General features: G+C 39.1%; 2 protein-coding genes across 2 annotated transcripts; both read left to right on the top strand.

Moving 5' to 3' along the window:
- Positions 1-646: 646 nt before the first annotated feature.
- Positions 647-10913, top strand: rbm7 (RNA binding motif protein 7). The gene is made up of 5 exons (XM_080889477.1): positions 647-831; positions 1128-1290; positions 7380-7455; positions 9652-9745; positions 9924-10913. Exons 1-5 carry the CDS (start codon positions 739-741, stop codon positions 10293-10295), a joined length of 798 nt encoding a protein of 265 aa, XP_080745603.1. The 5' UTR covers positions 647-738; the 3' UTR covers positions 10296-10913.
- A 2999-nt stretch (positions 10914-13912) lies between these two features.
- barx2 (BARX homeobox 2) lies at positions 13913-24334 on the top strand. The gene is made up of 4 exons (XM_080889032.1): positions 13913-14330; positions 19451-19766; positions 22439-22523; positions 23255-24334. Exons 1-4 carry the CDS (start codon positions 14144-14146, stop codon positions 23540-23542), a joined length of 876 nt encoding a protein of 291 aa, XP_080745158.1. The 5' UTR covers positions 13913-14143; the 3' UTR covers positions 23543-24334.
- The last annotated feature ends 656 nt before the right edge of the window (positions 24335-24990 follow it).

The raw sequence follows: 24990 nt of genomic DNA, 5'->3' as shown, positions 1-24990 counted from the left end.
TAAAACTGACAACATATTCTGTCTCACAGAAGCATGAATAAAATTAGATAATAGTCATCTACTATTAATATTGCGTGGTCAAGTATAGCTATTAAGTAACCACTATGTGAACAGTAAAATTCACGTGTTTTGATGATTATATTTCTGCATTTTATTAACATAATGTATCGGATTTAGCTTGTGATACCAATGTGAACCCTAGCCTCCTATTACAGTTCTAAGATAAGTAAAAGAATAATTGTAACTGAACATGCAAAGATAAAAAAAAAAACATATTCAAATAAATTTAGGCTTCTGCGACATGTAGTGTTTCTTGTCCTCTTTAAATCCACAACCAACCTAGTGACGTGGTCAGTGACGTGCGACAATATTGCATGACTACAAATTTGGCTGTCAAACAAATCGATTATAATTTAACGTGCAGCGATTTAATTTTGTATAAAATCTGTCATTAATTCAGCAGCTCTCCTGGTGTGTGTTTTTGTTGAGAAGTGCCATATAATACATTACATTTAAAATTTTATTATGTATATTAATTTAGAATATAGCATGTTTTTAAATATACGTTGTGAAGGCCCGAAATTAAAAGTATGCGGATGTCGTGAAAGAGCCGTTGAAAGGATAACGCGTTTTACTTTACGGCAAGATTGGCCTTCCGCTTTTTGTGTGTCGCAGTGGAATTTGGCTGGACTTTTGCGTTTGTGTTGCTAACAGTGGTTTGGGATTTGCTTAAATACAATGGGAATAGAGGAGGAAACGGACCGCACCGTCTTCATAAGAAACCTAGATACTAAAGTGACGGAGGAGCTTTTGTTCGAGTTGTTTTTACAGGTGCTGCTTTCGCCACTTGTGCACAAAACTAGAAACTGTTGGTAGCATAATAGCTAGCTAGTGGCACAGAAACCGCTTACAAATAAAGTCACCGGAATGTACTAACACGTGGAGCTGTAAGCTGTATTGTGCGGTAACAAATGTGTCTCGTTTACATGTCTTTTGGTGTTTTACACATGCGTTGTGTGTAGTGGTTTTTCACCCCCCGAATCACAGTAGCTAGCTAGTTAGCTGTCGTTAGCTTTAGCCGTTGATCACAAGCTTTTGTTTACGAAATTCGTTGATCCTTTCTGCAGGCAGGACCTCTTGTCAAAACCAAAATTCCAAAGGACTCGGATGGGAGACAGAAGACGTTTGGCTTTGCCGTATACAAACATGACGTGTCCGTGCCCTACGCCGTGCAACTACTAAACGGAACCATGCTGAATGGGAGAAATATCCATGTGCAGTTCAGATCAGGTGAGCTGGCATTTTTGTTGCTTTGAATTATGACGTAAATATTTCAACGTGTTTTGTGCATTTATGTGGTTTCAACACTGAACTATCCAGAAATAAGTAACTAAAAAGCTATCACAGACAAAGCTGCGACCATCATATTTCACGCAAAGAAGTAGACGTCAGTACTTGAGTAAACTACTGTTAGTGTTACTGAAAAGCAATGACCCATGTACAGTAACCACCACACCCTACACCCGATAGGGATTCTTTGGTTTCGGTGTTGTGCACAGTTGTCGGTGTGCATAGTAGGTCAAAAGGAATAGAAGTGAGACAAAACCTTGAGCGACTTAGTAGTTGAATTAAATCACTCAAGTCTACGGAAAACCAAAGGGTTTCAGTCTTAGAATGGATTGTGCATTGACTTTTTAACATATAAAGATATGTCTTTTCAGACAAGGTACTAGGATGAGACAGTATAGTTAAAAGTTGTATCACTTCTTTTTCACTGCATTGTCTGACTTATATAATTCTACCTCACTCTGAAATGCAGCCTGCCTTGTTTGCAAAGTTTTCCTCCAGAAAGTAATTTTTAGTATACATTTATATTTAACCATGTAAATCAGCACTTGGGTATGGAACTATTTTACTAGATAGTGTAGCTGTAGCATTTTGGGTAGTTAACTCCTCTAAACATAGTTGGCAATAAACATGGTAGCCAACATCACTTGTGATTGTTTCATTACAATTAATTGAAGGAATACAAATGCACAAGACTAAACGCGGGTAAACTATTTTACTATTTCTTTATTTTTTTTTAATTTTAAGTTTAAAAAAATGAGCAAAGGTAGAGTTAGTTCCTGTCTAAAACTGCTCACACACTGTGCTTTCCACATGTGGTATGTTGCATGTAAAGCACCACAATTTCAAGTGGTGTTTACTTTGATTGTGCTCATAAGAAGCCATACATTTTTTATGCAGATGTCTGCAAAACTAGGCAACAAGAACCAATATTATTTAGATGCGTAACTGCCTCTAAAGCCCAGAGCAAAGACAAACCTGTCCCTTTAAAATATTACTTCACATGGAAAAAATGTATTTCCTCTTGGCACATCAGATATTTATTGGCAGTGTTAGTGAAGTGTGTGACCCAACCCAATTTTCCAAAACCTTTGCGACTTAACCAAATGCCTGACGGCCAAGGACCAGTAAAAAAACATGTTAGCTGTCAAGCCAGTAGCCCGTTTGGGCCTGTTCAAATATAACTTCAATTTCACATGTAAAGCAAACAGGCTTTGGATTACTTAATATATTATCATGCTTTTTACAACTACACTGTACAATGTACTATTGCTGTGTGATTTATTACTATTACTGAAGGTTGCTTGCCATACCAATACCAACTAGATTTAAATCTTAATATAAAATGAATAACAGTAGGGTGGACATTAGGTAAGGCTGCACTTTTAGTAGCAATCTCATATAGAAAACTATTCCGCGCGTATATAAAACAGGTTCGCGGCTCCAAACCATAGTAAAGGGACCTCTGGCTAATACGTTGGGTTGTGTGTTGGGCTCGTAGCCGAAAACTATCTTTACTTTGTTGTCTGCGTCAACTTTTGCTAGCGAGAGACAGAGAGAGGCGTTGAAAGGCTGCTCCAACTGAACTTATTGTTTCGGAGGAAAATGTGAACACAGTGTACAGTTGAGTCTAAATAGCTTATTTACAACTGGGCTCGTCAGGCACTCTTTTTGGCTTCAGTGGTTATTATTATATTTACATGCTTCCATTTCACGTTTCTGCTCGGTGACAACTCGTACTTTTCGACTCTCCTTTTTCTCCCTCCCTCGCTCACAGACACATAACGGGTACGGCAGTCCATTCTCCCTGCAGCACGGACTACACTGCCCATGAGGCTACATTCTTTATGGCTACGCCTGTATATTCAATTATTTTTTGAATAATAATTTTTTAAAATATTTACGTCATTGTGCGGTAGGGCTGCTACAAACGATTATTTTGATAGTCGACTAGTCACCGATTATTTTTGCGATTAGTCGACTAATCAGATCATGCATCCATTGGGTGTAAAACGTACAGCTTATTGCACCAGCAGCATCTGCTCTTATATAACTATCATTAGCTTAGAGCTTTAAGTGTTTAAGGTATGTGCTAACTTAAAATAAAGACAAGATGATAGTTTATTAAATTTTAATGAAATTTGCAGATTGTTTCGGTGAAGTTTAATAAGCTCCTTGCTATCTAAAATATAACGGGACACCGGAGTATATTCTCGAGCATCTCACGCTTCTGATAATCAGTTGTCTGCTTGACGTTTATTCAGCTGTGTAAAAACTACAACTTTAATCTCAGCCAAACCGATTTACTCAGGAACAAATACAATACTAAAAAAAAGCCAAACAATAACATTTTAAAGTTCTCTAAGTGACTTCTATATGTTTAACCTGAGTAGCGAAAGACGGTGGTGGGTTTGAAAACGATTTGCCGGGAGTCCGGTGTTCACACCGGCTCTAGTGAGCTTTGCCCCCGGCTAGCTATCGAGCTAGTGGGTAACAGACATCTCTGAAAACGTCGGAGCGCTTTTGAAAATATGTGGTGTCTTGATAAACTGAGCAGATATTTGAGATTTACACAGCTACATTCTCGCCTGAAAATATGTTAAACGTTTATTTTGTGACCCATAAAGAATAATAAGAGTAATATTAAAACTAACTAGCTGCCGCCATTGTTAGAAACTGAGCAGGGCTGCGCTTTGAATTCTGGGACAGAGCTACTTCTTCTTCGGGGTTTAACGGCAGCTGGCATCCTTGTACATGCAGTGCTGCCATCTTCTGTTTCAGTCCGTTATTACACTCTTAAATCCATCCATCCATCCATTCGCTTCCGCTTATCCTTTTTCAGGGTCGCGGGGGGCGCTGGAGCCTATCTCAGCTGTCATAGGGCGAGAGGCGGGGTACACCCTGGACAGGTCGCCAGTCTGTCGCAGGGCTTACACACAGGGACAGACAACCATTCGCACTCACATTCACTCGCACATTCACACCTAGTGGCAATTTGGATTATCCGATTAACCTATCCCCACAAGCTGTGCATGTCTTTGGACTGTGGGAGGAAGCCGGAGTACCCGGAGAGAACCCACGCAAACACGGGGAGAACATGCAAACTCCACACAGAAAGACCCCGGCCTGATGGTGGAATTGAACTCAGGACTAGAGCAGGGCGATATGGCCAAAAATATTTATCACGATATATATTTGAAAATTTGCGATAATGATATAACCGACGATATAATTGATGCGAGACAAAATACAACTCCACAACATTACTAGCGCAAAAAGACAACCTTCCATTTATTTTCACTTAAACAAGAAGCTGGTTTTTATGTACATTAAAGCTTTATAAAAATGTAACAGTGCAAATGCAAATTCCTTGCTGAAAGTTTAACCAAAAGGCATTTCCAGTAGAAATGGGCTGACATATCCTGAGCACAACCATGTATAATATCCACTGAAGTTAAAAATAGGTGCTTTGCAACATTAAACTGCAGTGTGCAGTACGCATTTTTCGGACCATAAGGTGCACGGGATTATAAGGCACATTAAGCGAAACAAAGCAGTCAGATAAATCAAACTTTATTAAACTCATTCTTCTTGCTTCCTCCACTTCTGTACCATTGTTTCATTAATGTTGAATTCTCTGGCAGCTGCTCTATTCCCATGTTGTTGCAGTATATTAATGACTAACCTCGTATTGTGGATGGATTATCTTAGTTGTTCTCCTGACTGAAGTTTGGTCCGTTTACAGCATCCTGCCATGCGATTGCATTTGTCTCTAACCATGAAGAACCTTCACGTTAACTTTTATAAGTGGAAAAGTGTTAGTGTTCGTCCTCCAGCTTCACTGTTTATGTTATGCTAATATAGCTGTGTCGCTAGCGATCACGTAGCACATCATTATATACTAGCTAGCCCAACTTCAGTAACCCTACAAACGTCACTGCTGTTTAGTTTCCTGTCTTCATTTATGTTGGAAGTGATAGCAGAGCTGTACGTTTGATTTTTTTCAGAAATCTCTCAGTCAGAACATGCTATATCATGCTTGGGTAACTAGCGAAACTAGCGAGCTAACTTCCGCTAGCTTCCTGCTAACTTCTAACTCCGTTAAATGTAATAACTTTTGTTTTCATGGATGCCTGGAAGTTAAACTTTATAGTTACACCTGGTAAAGCAGCAATGCTGATCGTTTTATTAAAGATGAAAGAATTTAGACAGTTTTTAACTCTAAGTGATGCTGCAGTGTTGTTTGACCTGAAGAATTCGGAGTTTAGGACCCAGATTACTCCCAGATTTAAGAGCATCTTAGTCCGACAAATACGACAATAACAACGGCCGCTTGCATGTTCTGCAAAAAAAATGTGCTTTGTCGTGTATCTGACGGACAAACACCAAACCAGTTCCACATCACGGAAGTTGCACCATTTTTACAAACCAATTCTGGTTCATCTGTTTCACTCAACAATCGGCCATGTGCGTATGAAAACAAAGGCACTGCGCATGCGCGTTTTACTCCCATTCTATCGCGATATTTCATTTTCCTATCGTTGCCTAACATTATACCGGTATTACCGTGAACGGTATAATATGGCCCAGCCCTACTCAGGACCTTCTTGCTGTGCGGCAACAGTGCTAACCACCTTGCCACCGTGCTGCCACTCTTAAATCCTACTACTTATTCCTGCGCCTTTTGTGATCTTACAAAGCTTCAAACGACGCGTCGACTATTAAATTAGTCGTCGACGATTTTGATAGTCGACGTAATCATGACTAGTCAACTAATCGTGGCAGCCCTATTGTGCGGGCAGCAAGTAGAGGTGACATGGGCCGCGGGATTGAGACACAGACATTAGAGCCTCTTAATGCATGTTTTGTTTGGGTTTCCGCCGGTGTGGAATTAGCAAAACTAGAGAGGGCATAGCCTAACATATGAAACAGGAAAAGACCGCTGTGTAATCCATTTATTTCAACAAAGTAAATGTATTCTGAATACCACCCTTTTAAACGGTAACTGTAACGCAATACAGTTACTCATATTTTGTATTTTAAATACATAATGCCAGTACATGTATTCTGTTACTCCCCAACACTCGTTAAAAGGCTGATGACAAAAAAGAAAATGTTAGTGGCATTTACACCACAAAGATTTATTTTAAAGCTTTGGTTAAGTATTTTGGAGAGTTAGGTGTTCACATAATTTAATTGTAAATCTAGTAATACAATATGCTATATCATTAAAAGCTACGGGGTAGTGTGTGTATAAAGTATAGTTAGTTTTCTGTGCTTGTCAGTGTTTAGGGTCATTTAAAATGATTTTTATATAATTGCATGAATTAGTGTCAACTAGTGTCTGGTGCTTTGCTCATGTATGAAAACACAGACATATGTTAACTTTATATTTTTATTATGATCAATATTATTAATTCTATGTGAATTATATCCTATATATTTATTGCTCTTCTGCTTTGTGAGTCATTGTATAAGACAAAGTAGTCAATTGCAGACACTATAGGTGTCACATTTTGATCAACAGTTATTTACATATATGCGTAATAACACGTTCCAGTGACCTCAAAAATGTCACTGCACTTAAAATTGATTTACAAACAAAAACATGCACGTAACATAGCCATAATTTAGCCATTCATTTTGAGTCAGCTACTATATGTAATATATATGATTTGTAAGGATTTAAGTATTTTAAAAATAATTCCCGACGGCTGTATAGATGTTTATAGTCTTGGTATCCTTGGTAGTTTTTCTTATCATTTTCATCTAGATTAATTAACACTTGTAGGAGGAGCTAGGGGAAAGAGTTTAATTCAATTCATTTTAAGTTTAATTTTTTTTATATAGCAACAAAACAACAATAGTAACCTAATGGCATACATGCATTTGCTATATTACTAATATATTAAGATTACTGCAATGATATTTCTTTTTCTTAAAGAGTGTGTGTTTGTCATATCATTTGGTATGGATCAAGTATATATATGCTTTCTTCTTTTTAATATAAATTTTGTTTTGCTCGCTCATAGGCAGCAGTCATTGCAGCAATCCAGGGAACTCACAGAATTCAAGTCCTGCAAGTACCCCAAATCCCCATGGCCAGAGGTAAGAGAGTGTCTCACAGCATCAAAAGTTATCATCTTATTGTACCAATTAAGATGCTCACATGCTGTTAATAAGAGGAAAGACTAACAAGTTTCACTGTCAAGTATTAAAATATTCATTAAAAAAATAAAGTCCATTGAGACTGTGGTAATATGTCACCAAACCCCCCCAAAACAAATCAGTACTTTGGAGTCACACTTAACTACAGTTGTGATGTAGTAGAATTAAGTCAGGTGCTTCAAGTCACCATTACTATAGCACCTGAGCTTTGAATTATAAAGTTAATGAATAAATGAATAAAAATTGTGTAGGCTGTTCAAAACAGGCTGACTGTTGGACTAAAGAATTCAAAAACATTATCCAATCATAAGTGTATATAAGATTTACGACCCTTTTGCTTTTTGTATGGCTGTAAAATGGAATGAATAATAGTCATTAAAATTTCTTCCTATGCTGATTAGCAAGTTAAAGCTAGTTTGGTGAAAGCAGCATCTTTCAGTTGTAAAGTGAAATGAAAATGGAGTTAAGCTCATGTTTGTGATGCCTAGTTCTTTTGGATATCACAGTCACCAGATAATTTCTAATCTGTCACAAATATATCCTTCCATGGTAGTAGAGGCGAAAATTTCCTCAAGATAATAGTCATATTTAAACTCTAAATGTATGCCCCGTGGTCCATGTGACACGAATATAGTCATTGGCACAGGTCTGTCAAAGTGCAGATGTAAACACATGGAAACCATGAACTGGTCGTTGTTGCCTTATTCCATTACATCACTTCAGGAAAACACGTTTGTGAGTAGATAATGGAAATGAGAAAATGACCCAAATATTCTGAGAATTGTCCCAGCCAGTCACATAACTTTATAATTTTTATTACACTTGGAGAAGACGAAAACAGGAGTGCACACGACTAAGTTAGTAGACATTTACATATTGCTGTTGGTGCCAGAAACAAGTATGTTCTTATTTAATCAACGTACTGTGTCATTTGCTTTGATTCCCATTAGACATCAGCCTCTCTCTCTCCCCATCTGTCTCTCTATGAGATGTTGTTAATAAGCAAGGTGCAAAGTACACAGATGACAGCTGAGCAAACTGGTGTACGTCTGGATTACATAGAAAATGAGTGAAAATGTTTGTATGCAGGCTGCATCTGAGTAAGCAGGCATAGCCACTAAACTGGAGTGATGTTTAATGATATTCTGCACAGGTGTGTCAGTGCTAGTGTGCAATGGGAGGGGCTGGTGCTGGCACTGCCAACATTACCCACACTTGGCAAATTAATCCGATATTGTGGGTGTGTATTGTGGCACAAAGTGTCACACACTTCGGCAGCATTTGAAGTGTGATGTAATCATTAAAGAAGGAAGCTAGCTGTTTCAAATGGCTGTTGCATACTTTTGCACTACTTTTAAAACCAGTTTTTAACCTCATGCATCAGATTTTGGTCAATTTGAAATATTTTGTTAATTTCAATTTTCAATTTAAATATTTTGTTAATTTAAAATTAGTCAACTAGTGAAATTTTCTTTCCGCAATCTTTTTCTAAAAGAAAAGTAAATTATAAATTGCGAAATGTTTTGTAGGTTTTTTTTGTTATTTTGTTGTTAGAGGTAGATTGATTTTTATATTAGTGTGTCAGTGAAGTACTCCAATATAATTTTTGGCTCATCCTGCAAAACTAGTTATAATAAATTATAATAATATAATATAATGATGTTAAAAATAACTTATGTGGTCATGGGTGCTGTCCTATAGCCTTGCAGTAACTAGCAGCTTTGGTAGAACCTTCTAGTAGTTTGAAGTTTACGTAGACACTGAAGTTCTCCTCAGTCACTGGTCCCTTCAACTACAATAGTTACTGTAAGTTGTTGGGGCAGCTGTGGATTAGGAGATAGAGCGGGTCATCTGGAAATCCAAAGGTCGACGGTTCAATCACCAGCTACTCAAGTCTTCAAGTGTCCTTGGGCAAAACACTAAGCACTGAGCTTCCCCCAATGCATCCAGAGTGTGTGTTGCTTAGTTAGGACCAAAGCACTCATGAATTTGTGTGTGAATAGGTGAATGAGGCTTGTAGTAAAAAGGGCTTTAAGTGCTCAAAGTAGAAAAGCAAAATAGAAAAAGTTCTAATAAAAACTTAATGTTGATCTTATTTGAAGACCCTTATAAATTGCTATTTCCACACTCCTACAGAACCCCAGCCCAATTCAGCTCTCCACCATATACTCCTCCACACCAAATACAGAGATCCTTTTCTTCTCCCGATAATCTGCAGAAGCATGCCATGGTAAGTTTCTATTTCAAAAAACAATACTGTATTGCCATAATGGACAGAATTCATATGCGTTATTCAAGGATTGCACTTGGCTTCTTTTATGTTCAACTAGCTCTGTTATTGTGTAACAAATAAGTCAATATGTAAGCCGTGTGTAAAACAGGACTTTTTATTTTCCCTCCATTTGTAGATGAACAACATGATGTGGCAGACTCACATGAAGCAAATGGACCAGTTAAACGGCTCCTTAAAACCTCCGCAGCGGCAGACGTTTGGAGGTGGAAAGTCCACCAGTGGTGACTCACGGCATCATGACAATACTCCCTATCGGCATCACGCATCCCAGAATAACAGCACTGGCAGAAGCCAGCGCTACGCGGAGGAGCCGGGCTCTGGCCGTCATCAGCAACACGGCCACGGCCGAGAGAGCCACCACCACCATCATCAACACCAGAGCAACAGGAGTGGCAACCGTCACTATGACAACAGAGGCGGCAATAGACCATATGATGATAGGGGTAGCAACCGTGGCTACCAAGACAGTAGATGGCAACGATACTGAGATGTAAAAAAAAAAAAAAAAATTTAATTCTGTACAGACTTAAGTTCTTCAGATTTGAGGACACTTTTCTAAAGATGATGAACTATGTAGAAAAACATTATTGTGTATACTCAGGTTGTTTGTAATGATCCTATCAGTTTTAAGATTTAATAACTCATGCCTTAGACACATTTTTTTAATTATTTTTATTTTACTTTTAAGGCATTTTAAAATTTGTACTCTTCTTTCGTGTGAGCTTTTCATCACAGACGTTGCAGATATTTTGTAGGGTGTCATTTTGTCATGAGAGCAAGGACAAAAGCTATAATTAGTAGCGATTTTTAGAATACAAGGGGGGAAAGTATTAAAAAAAAAGAAATTGGGCAGTTTTTTTATGTTATGCAGATAATATTTAAACGGTGCTGCCATAGTTAAAAACGAAAATCTTCAGGTACTTTGCAAAAAAAGAACAATAACTTTCAGATTCCACCAGCACCACTTACTACAACAGGGCACTGACTTTTTCTGATTGTAACATCGTCTAACCTTGCTCTTTTCCAGAATTTTTTTTTACTCTTATGTGTAAGACTGTTTTAAAATGAACATTTGCATTATTATTATAAAGCCCTTTTCATTTGACTGCTGCCTTGTCTTTCATCTGGCTACAACTCAAATACTTTAGGCTCTTGGCTCTACATCGTGAACCTATTTACAGCTCTTTGTGTATGCAGCTAAGTTAAGTAAGTAGGCTATTGTATGTTGATGCTACATGCTGTAATGCATGCACACAAGGCCTTATCTGCACCTATAAATGGACCTCGTGTAACTAATATGCTTGTGCAGTGGGTTATGAAGTAATCTACAGGTGGCGCCACACACATCCTTTTATTGAATCAATTAAGGTGGTAAATATAACTGAGCCACATGATCAGCTCCTATTTGACCTTTCAGTTCATGATGCTTTCAAGTCTATACATAGGTTTGACACTCATTCTGTACTCTTGACTACATTCAGTTATGTTTGGGTTTACTGCTTATTCGCTAGAGTCCCACGTAACCGGTTCTTGTTCACCGTTAGCAAGTGGCACAGGTTTAGGTTTGTGCGACTTCGCAGAAACGAAAGGTAGTTCATTGTTCCAACTTAAAATTAGCAGGACTTTGATCCCTACCATCTGACGGTGCGATCAGGCTTTGTGTCCCGGTATGTTTCTCGTGCAGTGGTCGTCAAATCACTTAATGTCTGTATAGATGTCATAATTACCCTTCCGAAAGCGCTTATGCCACTAACAGCGGCTCCCGTGCAATATCGACAACTAGATCCCTCAGTAAATCTCCCAGAGTCCAAAAGTAGAGCTGTATTTGCACCCTCTGAACTAAGCTCTGACTTGCTTGTAATCTACCTATCATATGATTGCATCCTGATGCTCCCAAATCGCTCTAATAGAGAGTATCCTCTGTTCGGTGTCAGTACTAGGAAGGCCTTTATTACGCTTCGGGCTGCGGCATAACTCTTCTAATTGGTTGATCTGCCTGGCGTCTCCAGCTCTGGAGCGGGCGGATTAGAGGCCGCTCGGTAGCCGCTGCTGTGTGGACTTATATAGAAGCGTGCCTCCTGAAATGATCCGCTTGCAAACACCAAGGGACTCTGCCTCCCCTGTAGCCGTGCCCCACCTCATCTGACAAGATGCCTGCAGCCGTGACTGCAGGAGCTTGGCACCACCTCAGGTTGCTGGGTTCACCGGGGACTAAATCTACCTCCACTCCCTTCAATGTATTGAATCTCATTTGACTTTAATATTACTGTTGTTATTTGCAATCACAAGTAAAGTTAAATACATTTAAATATTCAGAAATTATATCACCAGAGAATACTTTTCTTCTTTCTTTCGTGCATCAACGACTTAAAAAGTAAAACGTGTTCTGCGGACACCTCAGCAGTTGTTTCCATCTCCTCTTTGATCAAGCCATCAACCCTCTGAAAAAGAAAGCTGAGCTTCCCGTGCAGAGGTCCCACATTTCCCCCCTCCACACTTTGGACACGGCGGCTGTGGAGGTGCGAGTTGCCACCGGGTTCAGTTTATTTCCTGTTGTGATAATTGTTTCCCCCGGACACCGACTTTTCGACGTTTTTCGGACAGTTTGAAACTATCTGTACTAGCCTTTCTCGCCAGAAGACTGTTGTTCACTTTATTACAATCATAACGTACACAAAAAAAAAGAAAAAAAGAAAATAAAAACCAAATCAAATTATGCAGCAAGAACTCTTAAACTTATTTCTTTTAAACAGTTATTCGTTAGTGGACTTAAAAACAAAAGAGTAGCCAAAAATTAGATTTTGTCTTTTCTTTTCTGTGTGATAACAATTCTAAAATGAAGATTACAGGGAAATAAAACACTGAGAAAATATACAGAGATTAGTTTGTGCGAGTTGGACGTGCCTATAGCCTTCCACGCATTAATGCCAGAGCTGTCAGCTCGTGGCTGACACTCATCCTACCTTTATTCGAGCTTAATGACAGATACTTCTCTTAAAATAGATTTCACCGTTGAACCAAACGAATTCTGTGCCAAGCAGGAACAAGGATGTTTTTATTCTGTGGAAGCCAATTTTGTTGAAAAGTGACTGTTAATAAGACTTTTTGTGTATGATCCTGCCATGCATGCTGATTTGTGATAAATTACACCTGCCGCAGCTTGTTTGCGATATGAATAATGACTATAAGTCAACTGACATGGCCTGTAACCACAAAAGGTTTGGGGTCCGTTATAGCATAAATTCTTGTGTTTACCGTTTTAAAGTAAAATATCTTTTATGTGCTATTATTATTATTATTATTATTATTATTATTATTATTATTATTATTTGTATTATTATTATTATTACGGTTGTTGTTGATGCTGTTGTTTTGTTAAAAATTAAAATGATTTTGCGGTGTATATAAATAATTAAATAGTTTTAAAGAAATAACAAACCACATAACTGTATGTTGTATAAAACGTATAATGTAGAAAGAAAGAAAGAAAGAAAGAAAGAAAGAAAGAAAGAAAGAAGTTATCCCGACATTCCCACATAAATGAACTTATGGTTCTCCGAGGTTATAGCCTGTGATAGAGTGAATAAAACAAACTATCGAATAGACTACACCGCATGCGGTTTCTCGGACAGATCCTTACGCACTAGTCTACAGCTAAAGACAATTACAAATGATTTCATGTGAATCATGAAGCGCCACCAGTTTTGTGTTAATAAATAATCTTAGCCTGAAAACCGAGGTCTACTTGACCTGAAACACTGCTAATAATATTAAATGTATGAGTTTGATAGGTATATTAATATTATTTTAATAGTATAGCTCTAATGATAATATTAGTTTCTGTTCTGGAAACTGTGGTTTTACTCTTGCGCTCTAAGTTGTGGGCTAGTCCGCAAAATAAAGCTGAGAGAGAAACAAGTTTTTATGCGGGCATGACATGAGGTATTGTATGTACAGTGTGTGTGTGTGTGTGTGTGTGTGTGTGTGTGTGTGTGTGTGTGTGTGTGTGTGTGTGTGTGAGAGAGAGAGAGAGAGAGAGAGAGAGAGAGAGCAGCAGAGTTGTGTTAAGGGATGGTTTATATAGCAGTGGGTGTGAGCACAGATTGTAGTGAGTTCATTACCGCTGCACCGCTCTGCGCAGCTCAAGTTAAAGGCTAGCGATCCTCACCGGGACACTTCAGGGAAAGCTAAACTTCATTTTTAAAGATAAGCAATGAGCTGTTTTAACGCATGAACTCCAACAGTCGGCTTTAAAGACGGTTGAAGCTTCATATGCTTAGAAATTACTGAAGACTTTGTGCAGCGACGATTGCGCACGACGCACAGGGACAGATCATGCACTGTCAAGCCGAGTTGAGGCTCTCCTCCCCTGGGCAGCTGAAAGCTGCCAGGCGGCGCTACAAGACTTTCATGATTGACGAGATCCTCTCGAAGGAGACATGTGATTATTTTGAGAAACTCTCTCTCTACTCGGTGTGTCCTTCACTCATTGTTCGACCAAAGCCTCTTCATTCGTGTTCGGGTAAGACGTTTCTCCCGTCTACTTGGGAAAGAAATAAAGTAAACAGATATTTTTAAAATATATGTGAGACGCACTCATTAGTAGGTTGCAGATAATTTTACGCATAAAATGGAAACACTTACATAGTATTTCGGTACTGTAATCGATTTTTTAAATTTAAATAATAATCAGAATAATATGATATATTTAAATGTCGCGTGATTGGTGAATTGTTATTTCCTGTACACAGGCTGAGGTATATTAGGCAGGTACAACTCGACATACACTCAATGGTGATGAGGATTATGCGTCTGTGTTGACAGAACAATATGGTAACGTAGCTCCACATTGTGTTCAGTTACTCTATTATTATTTTAATGATCATAGATAGATAGATAATTGATTTGATACGATAGTACAAATAAAAAAATATATAAACATTATTGCATTGCCAGATTTCATATCTCTTTGAAGGCTTGCATATTTGTTTTCTAGTGTCGTTTAATCACAGTTAGTCTGGACTTTCTATTATTGCTACAACAGTGACTTCATCTTCATCATTCTAAACTTTACATGATAAATCGTTTCATATCAGCTAAGTGTTTGGTGTTGAAACTCAAGTCCATTCGTCAGTGAATTTCAATGATGCTTAAGAACTTTTTTTTATCGAGCGGATAAATGATTGAACTGATAGGTCAACGAAGAGCGCAGCAGATAAAGTAAACGATAAAGAAAAATCTAACGCTAGAAACCCGTCATAACTAAGCGCCAACCTTCAGTCTATTTTATCTCATTTGTTTTGATGAATATGAGTTTTCTGGCTTGCCAAATGCTGCCCTCAATGTCCCTTACGCGGTGGGTATTTACAGATTAAATGATGATAAATGATTATGTGTTGCTAGAAATATAGATGTAGTAACATGGAAAAAGTTGTAGGAAACAAAACACTAATGATGATAATAATAATAATAATAATAATAATAATAATAATAATAATAATAATACAGTGTACTGGTGTGTTTAGACCAATACTGAAGGAAATATAGAGCTAAATTATATGACTTAAACGAATAACCGTGGCTCTTTTTGAGGTTATTTAGTGTGTTTTAGTATTTCATGCTCATGCTGCTGAAATGAGATAGATAGATAGATAGATAGATAGATAGATAGATAGATAGATAGATAGATAGATAGATAGACAGACCATTGATTTGAAGTCAGTTTGAAAACAGCCCCTTAAATGTGTCTTGTAGTCGCTGAACCAAACTACAGTTTGACAGATCTCATGGTACACCATGTTACCTTTCACAAAAACACAACTTTTTTGTTGACTCTTAACTTGTATTTTCCACTGAATCACAACAACTCAAAGGCTACTGCACGCTCTGGTAACCATTAGGATAATTGCTCTAGAGCCTGAAATAATAGCCACTGCAATTTGATGATGACAGCGATGGGGGGGATAAAAATAGGGGGAACGATTCCCTCATCCCTCTGATATGGTTGGTGTATGCTAGAAGGCACTATGACTGGGCTTTGGCACCCCTCTGTTCGGATGGATAGTGTAACCCGCCCTGCATATCAGAACACTGTGCCCACTACTTATTTGTAGCTGTGGGGGTGTTAGACACAGTATATTCTCCAACATCAATGGCTTTTAGAGCTTGATATGGAAGCTGGCAGGCTTAGAGGTCCTGGGCCAAAGAGAGGTGGCTGGCTGCTGAATGGCCCCCTAACAGTGAAAGTTGATTTCTTCATTCTGTGAAGGAAAAGATGTTATAGCCTCCTGCTGCCAGTTGAGGCCGCTGAAAGACAGTGATGCCATCAATGTTGACTGCAGGATGACAAATGAGATGTTAGTTTACTGTGTTTTTTTTGTTTTTCTAATTGCTCCAGTGTTAGTTAAACATACCACCTTAATGTTCTCAGTGCATTTATTCTGAGAGTTGTTGTTGTTTTTATCTTCACCCCCCCCCCCCCCCTCCCAATGTTAAATAAACTGAGCTTTTAATGGTGTACAGTATTCATATAATTTGTTCCATGTGAGTTACAGAGGGATCTGAGATAATGAGCCTTGACCTGGTGCTGAGCAGTGAGCAGCAGAATGGCAGCTTACAATATTTCATTTGGCTTTCCATCTCTCAGCAGGACCTAGGGTAGGGCTTTTAGTGGTGTTTTCTGGAAGAGGTGAGAGAGATTAAGATCAACTGTGGTGTAATCTCACCTGACAACATAATGAAAAAAAGAGTAGTGTGAAGCCCAAGGGCTGCTGCATACTGGTTTAGCACTGGCTGAGGGCTTATAGGAGAAATCCAAGTGAGCAAAAGGGTTTTTATCCCATCTTAAAACTTAATCTGCTGCAGACAATAAAGTCTCCCATTAAGCATAAAGTCAAGTTAAGCAGTATGATTACACCCATGTCGGCACACACAGGCGAGTATGCATACACACAAAGAGAAAATGCACACACGTCTTCAATCTTCCGTTAAGGATAATGTTTGACAGCTTGTCATCTCCTTGTCATTCCTGCATAGCCATGAGATTTTTCTGTTTCTAAAAAGGATAAGTAATAAGTTGTCTCTAAAAGTAGTTGATGCTACGGGCTAATTTCTGCTGCCACCTCTGTAGATCGGGTTTCAGGCTAAATGCTTAGCACGTTTAACGCGATGCTTTTTGATAGATGGGCTGACTCTCTTAGAGCAAAAACACTTTTACACAGTTACGCTCAATAAGATACAAGAAATTTTTTCTCTGGTACATTCCGAGAAGGACCATTAAATTCCTATGATCAGTCAGGATTAGAGGAATTTAACGGAAATTAAATATTTGTGGCTGAGGAAAAACAGAGAAACTACATCAGGTTGTCCCAGCAGTGTTTGATTTGTTTTCAAGGAGCGAGGACAAAAGCAAACAAGCAAAAAAGAAAGACAATTAATTGAGCAACATCCTAGATGTCATCAGATAGTTTATATGCAGAACATGTCAAATGTTCACGTACACTTGTCATAGCAAAGCAATGACTCACCCATACTTCCTCACCATTGAGGAAAGAAAACAAGTGACAGAAGGAGTGTAGATGTTATGATAGGCATCAGGCAGTTCCAGGTTGTGACATTAAAATTGTGGCATTAAAACTATTTTCCGTGTAGTTCTAAAAATAACACGCTTGCTCTTCACTCAATGAAAATGAGTGCAAAATAAAGTTTTTTTTCAGTAAGTGTTATGTCATAATAACCATGTTATCAATAGAGAAAACAGCTGGTATCAAAAGGAGTGCTTAACAAACTGCTCTTCTTGATCTATTCTTAGCAAGTATGTCTTCTGTAATGGTTACTACAAGCATTTGTATCAGTGCCTGCATTCCAACTGTGATTATCAAGAGTATCAGTGTGCTTTTGCATGGAGCTGAACTGCGCTCTTGCAACTACTCAAACAGTTTATTTGTAGACTATTGACAGGACACTGGCACTTGTCAACAGCATGTCAGAGGGATGGCTTTACTGTCAGTGGAAAGTCACCATGAGGGCTAGCATTCTTTGCTCCATTCTTTGTTAGTCGTCTCACCTCTGGGGGACTCTCGGTAGACACCGTTTAGTTTTGTTGACACAAGATTTTCTTTAGTTGTGAAGACAAACAAAAGTGTGTTCTTTTGTCGGACAGCCGTGACTGACACGGTCCACTTTTCCTGTAAATTATAGTTCAGTAAATATGTATGATGTATTTATTATCTCTGATGAGTCACTCAAACAAACATAGATATGATACAGAGCGAAAGACAGAAACCATGTAAAAGAAACATGAATATATGGCAAGCTCATACAAGGACAGAAGAGAGGTCTTCTTGTCTAGACTTGTTGCAATACCACCAATCTAACATTGGAGGATTAGCGATGACCTCAGTGTCTTACCATGATGTCACGATGAGCCTGAGGCAGAGTGTCATGTGTGTATGTGCCTTTCTTCGTTTGGAAGGCAACAGTGGCTGTGCGTATATGCATTTAAATGTGGCATGCTTGCTGTTAATTAATAATTAAACAGAGAGGTTTAACTGAATTGATGCACATTTTATAGCTTAAGTCTCTGTATGTATGACTCATTTAACCGTAAGATTCAGAAAGTGTGCTCCATTTTCTTTCTGGGTTCATGTTGTTCTCACCTACCTTGAAAAAACATACAGAAAAAGTTCAGACAGTATGTTTTCTGTCAGCTCTGGCATATATATTTCACTGCGTTGAGGTTGTCTATTGGTTAACGAGAAGCTAAAGAAGACAAATCTGCCACAGGCACCCAGAAACACACATGCTGGGCGTTTCCGTGTGTGACAACTGGCTATTTTTTCCTTGCCACTGGAGCATTTTATCCCTCTCCGTATCTTCCTCATCTACTCCCATAATACCACTTGTGCCCTTTCCACTGTTCCTTATCAGCCCGTGCATTACAGCCTGCACCATGCTCAGATTGAGTGTGATTTCTGGTTAAGGGAATGGTTTTACTCTTTAAAGCTGTGTAGATTTTTTTTCTCTGGCGGATATTATATTTGCTTTGCGTGACCCACTGCATCCTCTGTGCTAACCTCCAGGTCTCCATCTCTCCCCCATAGGCTCCAGACAAGTGCTGCTTTTATTGATTCTGGCGTCTGCTGCTTCTGTCTTCTCTGATAGAGAGCAAAAGTGTGTGTGTGTGTAGTTTGCAAGAGTGGGAGAGAACATAAGAGAGGGGAAAAGTTTATTATTTGAGTGGTGTCCGATTTAGTTTTTAGATTTTATTACAGCTTATTGTGCCTGCACTCGTCTCTGTGTGTGGGTGTGCATGTGGTTGTTTTGTGTTGGGAAGCAGTTAGCGCTTAACAACCTCTGAAAAATAATCAGTCATTTGAGCGGTTCAGAGGATCAGTGTAAAACACAGCCTGCGTCATTGGGATCACAGCCCTCTACATGAGGAAGGTCACAACCAAAACACTTTTCACGGCAAACGCTGGCCAATTAAAAACGAACCTGTCTAAGCAATTACAGGCGGTCGATAATGGTATAACCGAGGTGACTGAGCAGTCCAAAATAGCTCTCTTTGAAAGCTGCGGTGATTCAGAAGGATGTGTATTCTAACTACTGGACTTTAATGCATTTCTCTATGTTTGTGTCCAGGCTCCTCGTCACTACGTGCCTACCCGCTCCTCTCAGTGATCACGAGGCAGCCGCCCAACCTGCCTGCTCACGTCCCGCAGCCGTCCTCTCCGGGCGCTGCCCATCCACATCTGCCACTGCTTTCCCCACAGCATCCCAGAGGCTCCGAGCTGTCACCCAGCCAGACGCCCCTCAGTATCAGCAGCGAGTCGGAGACTGAGCGCAGCACACCCCGCCTGAAGAAGCCACGTCGCAGCCGTACTATTTTTACTGAGCTGCAACTGATGGGCCTGGAGAAGAAGTTCCAGAAGCAGAAGTACTTGTCCACTCCTGATAGGTCAGTATGGTGCAGACACTAAAATCTGACTGAAACGACACACAACATAAAAGCCCATAAACGAAACAAAGTCACGATTTCGCCTCATCCGCACCAACATTTTGCATAAAAGAAATCAAACCTCTGAAGCGTCAGAGGTAACCTCTACATGCAGTTGACGAGAATGCACCAGCAGCAAGTGTGATATAAGTGCATCTCAGCCATAGCATTTTGACAACCTGCATGCGAACTTACACGAAGCAAAATTTGAAAGTGCATAACGTGCGCACCCTCGAGCACATCCACAAAGCCACAGATGCAATTATCAAGTGGCGGTTAACCCAGCATCATAAGTTTTGATTTATCCTGTGGGGCATGTCTCATGTAATGTGAATTCGTCAAAGCCAAAGCATTACCTCAGCGTTCTAGTTGAGACACGAGTAACGTTTTAACCCTGAGCTCTAGAACAGCAAAAGGCCCCAGCAACCAAACACTGCCTTATTCAGTGAAACAGGGACAGTGGCCAACACAAGCAAACAGAAATGTATTACACTGATTTACTGCCAATCATTTCACACATCTGCAGGTGTACATAAAGTGCATTAAGCTTTCTACAATAAGATGAAGTAATATCTGTGTCTTAAGTTCCATTCTACGGGTCATTTTTGGGACCGTATTTTTTCCAGTTAAAACTGTAGAGCTCGACTTTATATTTGGCCTGCAGGCTGCTTTTCCATTATAAGCCAGAAGAACATTTTGCCATAAATGTTGTTTAAAGCGCTCCAAGCAGCTTCACATGTGCAGCAGGAATTTTAAGCTGCTTGTGAACCTTCACCTAGAGATTTCATGCACCTCTGTACCCCCTTATTCCCCCTTATTCATTTTTTAATATGCATAGAGAGTGGTGATAAAAACGTAAATAACTGCTGCAACATGTTCACCTGTTTACACACTGACATAGCTCCTCTTTGCAGGAACATGTTGCAAACGCATCGTCCTCGTTGCACTCATTGCAGTGTAACTGTGTGCTACGTGCGATCTAAAAATAAATTAGCATTTCTGGATTAAACCAGATTTATTTGTCATTCCATTTACATCCTCTCCATGGGGAAAACTCCCACGATGCATTATTTAATGTATCACATCTTTGCCTGCCTGGAGCTGCTGGAAAGGCATGCCTCATCTTAAGCAGAGGCCCCGAGGCAGAGTACAACTGAGTGATCAAAAACCAACTACCCGTATGAAATACTGTGCCAAAATACTGTGTCCTGTCAAAATATCCGATTCTGACACTGTGTTGAAAATTAATTAAACACCCAGGTAGTGGAAAAACATCAACAGAGAAAATCCCCTTTTAAAACCCCACATCAAAGGTGTGGCATGCGCCTCACTTAGGTTTGTTATGATCCAAAGACAACTTAGCTTCCCTCTTCCCTTTTCTTGGCCGAGAATCTCTGCGGTCTCGAACTGAGAGTATGCGCGGGGGCGGACAGAAGCAAAACCAAAAATATTCCTGAAAAAAAAAACGACTTTAAAGTATTTATATCGCGGAGCGGTAATGATTTTGTTACACTTCCGAGTATTATTACAAGTGTTCTAATGATCGTCATCTTCATCATCATCGCCCTTGTTAAGAGGTATTCAGTTTCACCCAGGAGTCCCGTGAAAAGTGTGAGAACAGAACAAAATGGCGGCCTTGCAGTGGCCTGGAGGGAGTGACTCAGATACTGTTTGTACTGCTGTGTGCGTGTGGTTTTTCCCCATTGAGAACTAATGACTATAAATAATTGGGGTGTTTTGCTTTTTTTGCAATTACTGTTTCTAGCCTCCAGTTTTTACTCTACATCTATAGAAATCTGATGGACAGCTCAATTGCCCTCATGTCTTGTCTTTTTAGACACACTGGCACGCACGGACACACATGCTTCTTGTCTAGTATAAGGTAATGCAGATAGATCCATGAATCTCAGGGATTTGTTTTTCTGTAGCTCTGTTTTTTAGATTTTGTTCTCTCTTTTTTGCTGTCTTGGTTTTCACTATCACCATCAAATGAAAGTCAGCTCCTGTCCCTGGGGGGTGCTGGTCGTGAAAAATCCTTCATCTGGCTGTTAAAGACCTGGAGTAAGATCAGGGAAGAGGAAATCTCATTTAAGAAAAAAAAGAACTTTTCTTTCTACTAATGGATGCCTTGTCCACTTTATCTGGCCCTTCCTGAGGTTTTATATTACACACCAACAAATAGCCCTATTAGTCATGGATCACCACATGTGGTGGATGCATTCTGAATTTTCTCCGACGGTCTCAATTATCCAGCTACGAGCGCTATGATGGGATTACCGATGTTGGCATAGATGGCTGCAGGTGTACAGTGTCAGACTGGAGTTCCTGGCATATAATCTCTGGTGTGAGATGCTTAAACAGAGTGTGGCCTAACGCTCTTTTTAAGTTTTCAGTGTTGCGAACCTTTAGGCATGAAATTGCATTATATAGTTGAAATCATAGTCTATAATTCACAGAGCACAATTAGTGTCAAGATTTCTTCATTTTTGTGTTCGTGTGAAGAGAAACTGATGTTTAAAGCATGCCAACAGTAATGATATATGTCCTGGATAGGTTCCAGGACTGTACTGGAACAAGCACACTAAAATATATACATAAGTAAACTTTATCTTGTTTTTTTTGTGCTTCTGCAGGTTAGACCTGGCACAGTCGCTTGGTCTCACACAGCTTCAGGTGAAGACATGGTATCAAAACAGGCGTATGAAGTGGAAGAAAATGGTAAGTTCTGAAGTAAAGCTTGATGTGTTTTTAGTTGTACAAGTCAGATTCAACAAATATTCTTAACTGGAAAGGCCGTCGGTAGTGGAATTGGAAAAATGACAACGTCTTATACTAACACTGCAACTGGCAATAATGTGTATGATCTTCTTTGCCAAAATGAGCCAATAAAGTAATAATACTGAAGCCAAAGGCAATGTTAGTTTTGGGTAAATCAAATCTAAATTCAGATTATTTGGACAAAAGCATTTTGATTAAATGTTGTTTGATTCTTTTATGAGAAAAAGGATTATCTGTAATTAAGTACAAAAACTGAATGTGTTATTATGAATGCTTTTTGCATGCAGGCCAGTAATATTTGTTTTTTGCTTCCTTTTCATTTTGGATTATTTTGTTTTCATTGTACACCACCGTTTTAGAAATGTTTGCTGCTACTATTTTATGCTACAATATTAAGTAAATATAGCAACATGGAAGGAAGTGGAGGGTGCGGAGAGGCAGAGTGTAGTGTGACTGATGATGACGGCAGCGAGAGCAAACACTTTTTGTAGAAGGGTCAACAACTGAGAGAACAAAAAAGACCTGAAATCGTTAAAGATAAATGAGTGCACAAGGCGGAGCCAGTAGCGATATGTCTTCACTTAATTACTATAATAGCAAGCGTTGCCTTTGACTTCTGCTGCCATTTATCACCAGAGGAGTCCACTAAGACCGCCTGTGTGTTATCCTAGGTGCTCAAAGGAGGTCACGAGGCTCCGACTAAGCCCAAGGGAAGACCCAAGAAGAACTCCATTCCCACCACGGAGGAAATAGAGGCTGAAGAGCGGCGACTGAAAATTGAAGAAGAGGAGAGGATGAGGAGATTAGCTGAGAAAGTGGCGGTGGTGCAGAGTGGAGGAGAAGCACCCCAACTGGAACCTCAAGATCTCAGTTCGGAAAGTCACAATCCAGCCGGAGCAGTGGAGGGATCCGAGCGAGAGCTGCCACTCCTTGTGTCAGAAACTCACACAGCCAGCTAAGCAAGAACAAACCAAAGACTAATGCCAACCTGAAAACAGATAGTGCCTCAGGATCACTGTAAAAAAGCCTGTGTGGTGTTAAGAGCCAGTTGCTTTAGCTATATCGTCGGCTTCACGTTAGTGGCCTAGAGCTTTTACCCAGTGTAGCATTGAGTTTTTCGTTCACTGGAAATTGTGCCATACTGAGAGCAAATCTCCATAAATACTGATTGCACTGGTAAACCTTTTGCCTTCAGCCTGCAGCGTAAGGAGTAGTAATCAAAAAAAAAAAAAAGGTCGGTCTGGCCTTAACGTGTATCTCAGCAGTCATCGTTGGTGCCAAAATATCAACCAATGCCTTATTAAAAAGGTGTCTATGAATCTTTGTATTATACATTACTTCACTGCCAAAACTCTGTAATATGAAACGGTTACAGTGCCTTCTTGGTCTCAGAGGAAAGCTTTTTAAATAAAATAATATCAAATGCAGTATATTTTTTATAATCATTTCTAACTGTAAGTGCCATATTTCGAGACGGATTTGTAAAGTTTAGACAAGAAGACCTCTATTTTTTAGTTTGGAGTCAGATTGTAGAGCTCTGGTTATTATTTGCTCATATAAGCTTGCATTTTTATTTTGTTTTTTCAAAGATCAAAGGAAATGTTTCTGCCAAGCCATACACTGTATCATGCAATAGAAACATGTAGAAAACATATGGTCTTTCAAATATATACACGTATGAACAAGTATATAAACTGCTGTTTTTTAATTGGATTGGATGAAAAATAGTATATATATATATATATATATATATATATATATATATATATATATATATATATATATATATATATATATATATATATATATATATATATATATATATATATATATATATCGATCACTACGGCCGTCTTCGTCTCTTGCCCACCGCTGCCTTCTTGTTCATCTCTGTCCAGAAGAGCGCAGTCCTGGGAACAGCTAAGATACTGCGCAGGACCCTCAAGCTCCCAGGCCTCTGGTAGAGGACCCGAGCTTGAAGGATAAACCGCCTGCTGGGTGTTATATATATATATGCTGGGTGTTATATATATATATATATATATATATATATATATATGTGATGTTTCAGCTGTTCCTGATTTTTTTTTTCAATGAAAGTACATATGATTTTCAACCACAAGGAAACCACAACTCTAAAGCAGTTTAGACTCACACGTCAATACCCGTCAGACATATAAAGTCTCCAATATGTCTTCAGCCTGCAGGCTCTGCATGATTACCCCAATTGGTACGTTAGACCTGAATTAAAATAACAGTTTTAAACTGCCTGTGACTTCTCCATGTACATCAAACTCTGCGCTGTTCTGTTACAGATCTCAAATGTTTCAGAGTTTCGACTGTTGAGTTTTGCAGATTTACGTTTATTTGTCATTGTTTAAGATGAAACGTGCAGTATTTTTCCGAT

This window comes from Rhamphochromis sp. 'chilingali', assembly GCF_963969265.1.
Source record: "Rhamphochromis sp. 'chilingali' genome assembly, chromosome: 8".
In the NCBI taxonomy this organism is placed as follows: Eukaryota; Metazoa; Chordata; class Actinopteri; order Cichliformes; family Cichlidae; genus Rhamphochromis; species Rhamphochromis sp. 'chilingali'.
The sequence above is the reverse complement of the archived record's forward strand: the minus strand, read 5'-3'. Positions and strand labels throughout refer to the sequence as shown.

Excerpts from the sequence above, each read along its gene's own strand:
- rbm7 (XM_080889477.1), top strand. The coding sequence starts at position 739 with ATGGGAATAGAGGAGGAAACGGACCGCACCGTCTTCATAAGAAACCTA. Across the intron at positions 1,291-7,379 it reads CCATGTGCAGTTCAGATCAG|GCAGCAGTCATTGCAGCAAT; the intron begins GTGAGCTGGCAT and ends GCTCGCTCATAG. Across the intron at positions 7,456-9,651 it reads CCAAATCCCCATGGCCAGAG|AACCCCAGCCCAATTCAGCT; the intron begins GTAAGAGAGTGT and ends ACACTCCTACAG.
- barx2 (XM_080889032.1), top strand. The coding sequence starts at position 14,144 with ATGCACTGTCAAGCCGAGTTGAGGCTCTCCTCCCCTGGGCAGCTGAAA. Across the intron at positions 14,331-19,450 it reads GCCTCTTCATTCGTGTTCGG|GCTCCTCGTCACTACGTGCC; the intron begins GTAAGACGTTTC and ends GTTTGTGTCCAG. Across the intron at positions 19,767-22,438 it reads TACTTGTCCACTCCTGATAG|GTTAGACCTGGCACAGTCGC; the intron begins GTCAGTATGGTG and ends GTGCTTCTGCAG.